Below are 3917 nucleotides of genomic sequence, written 5' to 3' on the forward strand. Positions count from 1 at the left end.
GGAAGGGGCTCTGAGGTCTCCCCTTTTTGGCCTTCTCTTCTCCAGGCTGAACCCCCCCAACTCTCCCAGCCTGTCCTCCCAGCAGAGGGACTCCAGCCCTCCCAGCATCTCCGGGGCCTCCTCTGGCCCCGCTCCACCAGGTCCATGTCTCTCCTGTGCTGAGGCCCCCGAGCTGGAGGCGGCACTGCAGGGGGGTCTCCCCAGAGCAGAGCAGAGCGCAGCAGAGGGGCACAATCCCCCCTCGCCCTGCTGGCCACGCTGCTGGGGATTCAGCCCCAGATGCCGGGGCCTCGCTGGGCTGCCGGCGCACGTTGCCAGCTCGTGGTGAGCTAAAATGGCTTTCTTGGCATTTCCAAAACCAAGTGGGAGCCAGGCATGGGATGCGCTGCTGGCTGGGGGGTCGGTGGGATCTACAGAGGAGCACGGGATGGGTGAGCAAATCTTAATGATGTCGGTGCTGCTGATGGTCCAGGGAACCCTGATTTTTCCCCAGGAGCAAGGGGAAGGTGCACCTCATTGATCATCCTACCTGTAATGGGACCAGAGTCCGCTGTGCTTACCCCGGGAGAGCTCTGGTCGTGCTGCCTGAGGGTCGGGGCTGCTTATTTGGTGCACCAAATAAAGTGTTTTTTGAAGTTTCTGCATTGTGAGAAGCTTGGGGTTCTTTTATTGTATGGGTTTTAAAGAGAAATGGGATCCTTCTCCCCCCAGCAGCGTGCCGGAGGGGTTCGCTTGCATCCCGAGATGGAAATCTGCTCGGTGTAAGCACCGGGGGGGGACTGCTGGTGGCCTGTCGGGTCTTCGGGTGCTTCTTCAACCGACCTCCTTCTCGTCTCTGCTCAACGGGCGGATTTCATCGGGGAAATCACCGCCTTCGCCTTTTTAATTTGATTCTCCGCCTGTGAAATTAGCAACTTGTTTTCCTTAATCCTCTGAGCCTGACTCTTGGGCTCACGTTTGAGCCCAGCAAGACCCGCGTGAACGCTTCGTGCTCTCCCAAAGTGCCTCCTGGGAGGCCTTGGCTCAGGCGAGGACCTCTTAACCTCATTTCCAAGCTTTGCTTTTCCGATGTGAAACTTGAGGGCTCAAAATGCCTCCGGCCGTACCACCCGGAGACCGCCAGATCTTGTCCGATCTCAGAAGTTAAGGAGGGTCCGGCTGCTTAGTTACATGGATGGAAGACTGCCTGGGAAAACTGTGTGCTGTAGGCTTTAATTGACCTGGACAGGCTGGAGAGTTGGGTGGAGAGGAACCTTATGAAGTTCAACCAGGGCAGGTGTAGGGTACTGCATCTGGGGAGGAATAACCCCATGCACCAGTACAGGTTGGGGGCTGACCTGCTGGAGAGCAGCTCTGGGGAAAGGGACCTGGGAGTCCTGGGGGACAACAGGATGACCATGGGCCAGCAATGTGCCCTGGTGGCCAAGAAAGCCAATGGCATCCTGGGGGGCATCAAGCAGAGTGTGGCCAGCAGGTGGAGGGAGGTCATCCTCCCCCTCTGCTCTGCCCTGGGGAGGCCACATCTGGAGCACTGTGTCCAGTTCGGGGCTCCCCGGGTCAGGAAGGACAGGGAACTGCTGGAGAGGGTCCAGCAAAGGGCTACGGAGATGCTGAGGGGACTGGAGCATCTTTCTGATGAGGAAAGGCTGAGGGACGTGGGGCTTTTGAGTCTGGAGGAGAGAAGACTGAGGGGGGATCTTATCAATGCTGATCAATCCTTCAAGGGAGGGTGCCAGGGGGATGGGGACAGTCTTTCCAGTGGTGCCCAGTGACAGGACAAGAGGGAACGGGGACAAACTTGACCATAGGCAGTTCCATCTCCACCTTAGGAGGGCCTTCTCTGCTGTGAGGGTGCCCAGAGAGGTGGGGGAGTCTCCCACTCCGGAGCCATCCCAAACCCGCCTGGACGCCGTCCTGTGCCACTGCTGGAGGTGCCCCTGCTCTGGCGGGGGGTGGCACTGGGGGAGCTCCAGAGGGCCTTCCCAACCCTCACCGTTCTCTGCGTCTGTGAAATACGGGCCCTAAAGAAGCTTTACAGCCCTTGGTCCCAATGGATGTTGTTGGACCTTGGAGAACAAAGTAGCTCTGAAACTCGGAGGAGAAATCAGGGTTAAAGACTCCTATGGCATGGGGATATTTCCATCCCAGCTGCAGCCGGGTGCGAGTCCAGGCTGTAGCGGCAAACGCTTTTGGGGTATTTCCCAGACTTTAGGGGTGCAGGAGGTGGGACGGCGTGGCTGGGAGCCGGCAATGTGATCGAGCTTTCCAAAATGGGTTTCTGCGCCTCGCCTCGCCTCCCGCCCGGCCCCGTCGCTGCCAAACCTCGCCGATTCTTAACCAACACCGTTGGGTTTTATTTCTGTCGTCGCTGTTGCTGCATGTAAGAGAAGGAAACTGTGGTTATTGCACTTCCTGGCCGCGAGCCGGCAGGCGAATGAAAGCTCACGGCTTTGCCAGCCCTTCGGAAGCCCCCCAGACGAGGGTCGCAGCTTCTCTCCCCCCTCGTAGGTGTTTTCGGTGAAGCCCCCAAAGGCTCCGCGCCTGCAGGGTCTGGATCTGCTCTCCGTAGCCGGGGATTTCGATGGAGAACGAGGTAGGTTGCCGGTTTTAGATGGGCTCCCAGAAATGCAGAAGCCCTTGTTCCGCGTTGCGTCACGCCGGGGCGACGCCTCCGCCTGGGATTTGAGCTCCCCCAAATCCTCCTTCCAGGAGAGCCGGCAGCTCTCCCATGGAGCTCGGGATGGTGGGGAATCCCTCTGCAGCATCTTCCCGGCCCTACGGAGGCTTCCTGCATCCTTGAGGGAAAAGCGGGAGTTTCTTCTGATTTGCTCCGTAGGGATCAGGCTGGATCCGACGGCCTCGGCACAGAGAGGTGAACTGAGCCGGAGCCCGGCTGGTGGAAGGGGATATGTCCGTTGGGATACAGCCCTGACCCCCGCCAGCAGATTTCTGCATCTCTCTGCTTTTGGTTCCTAAAAGATGCTGCTGGAACGAGATCTTTACGCGCCGGCAGCCGAGGTTTGGGGTCGCACATCCTCGTAGTTGGGGTGGCAGAGCCGGGGTCGAGCCCCACACTCCAGTTTTGGCGGAGAGACCCGTTTCTTTCAGGATTTTCTTGGTTCTGGAGCCGGGAACGGTCTCCCAGCCCCTCCGCAGGGTTGTATGGCGCAGAGCGATGCTCCGTTTCAGGAGCTCAGCTGAAGGGAGGGATGCTGCCCCTAAAATCTGCGGTGTTTGGCCGTGCTGGTCCCGCTGTTGTAAAGGCAGAGCTCTTTCACAGGGCCAGCACCGTGTAGCTGTGGTTTCTATCCCATTTGTCCTATAAACTCGCTCTATTTTTATCTCTCTGGTCCAAGGGATGTTTTTCAGGGTCGGGCTGTCCCCGATGCCCTTGCGGTGCCTGGCTCGCTCTGGGATTTGGTGAATACTCTTCAACCAGGAGCTTTTCCATCCCGCTTTCCCGTCCTAGTAGAAGGGTTTCAAATTCTTGCGGTCTGGCTTTGATCTCTCTCGTTCCTGTAGATCATAGAGTCATAGAATCATAGAATGGTTTAGGTTGGAAAGGACCTTGAAGATCATCCAGTTCCAACCCCCCCTGCCATAGACAGGGACACCTCCCACCAGCCCAGGTTGCCCAAGGCCACCTCCAGCCTGGCCTTGAACACCTCCAGGGATGGGGCCTCACCAACCTCTCTGGGCAACCTCTTCCAGTGCCTCACCACCCTGAAAGTGAAAAACTTCTTCCTAATATTTAATCTAAACCTGCCCTCTTCCAGTTTATAGCCATTCCACCTCGTCCTGTCACTCCATGCCCCAGTAAAAAGTCCCTCCCCAGCTCTCCTGGAGCCCCTTTAGGGACTGGAAGGCGGCAATAAGATCTCCCCGGAGCCTTCTCTTCTCCAGGCTGAACAGCCCCA

General features: G+C 58.0%; 1 protein-coding gene across 1 annotated transcript in view; it reads left to right on the forward strand.

Moving 5' to 3' along the window:
• Positions 1–2581: 2581 nt before the first annotated feature.
• CCM2 (cerebral cavernous malformation 2) overlaps positions 2582–3917 on the forward strand; it is a 14744-nt gene continuing 13408 nt past the window's right edge. The window contains exon 1 of the mRNA XM_009885688.1: positions 2582–2593. Within this exon, the coding sequence (XP_009883990.1) occupies positions 2582–2593 (12 nt within the window). The remainder of the gene's footprint in view (positions 2594–3917) is intronic.

The sequence above is a fragment of the Charadrius vociferus genome, unplaced genomic scaffold (assembly GCF_000708025.1).
Source record: "Charadrius vociferus isolate BGI_N301 unplaced genomic scaffold, ASM70802v2 scaffold825, whole genome shotgun sequence".
Lineage (NCBI taxonomy): Eukaryota > Metazoa > Chordata > Aves > Charadriiformes > Charadriidae > Charadrius > Charadrius vociferus.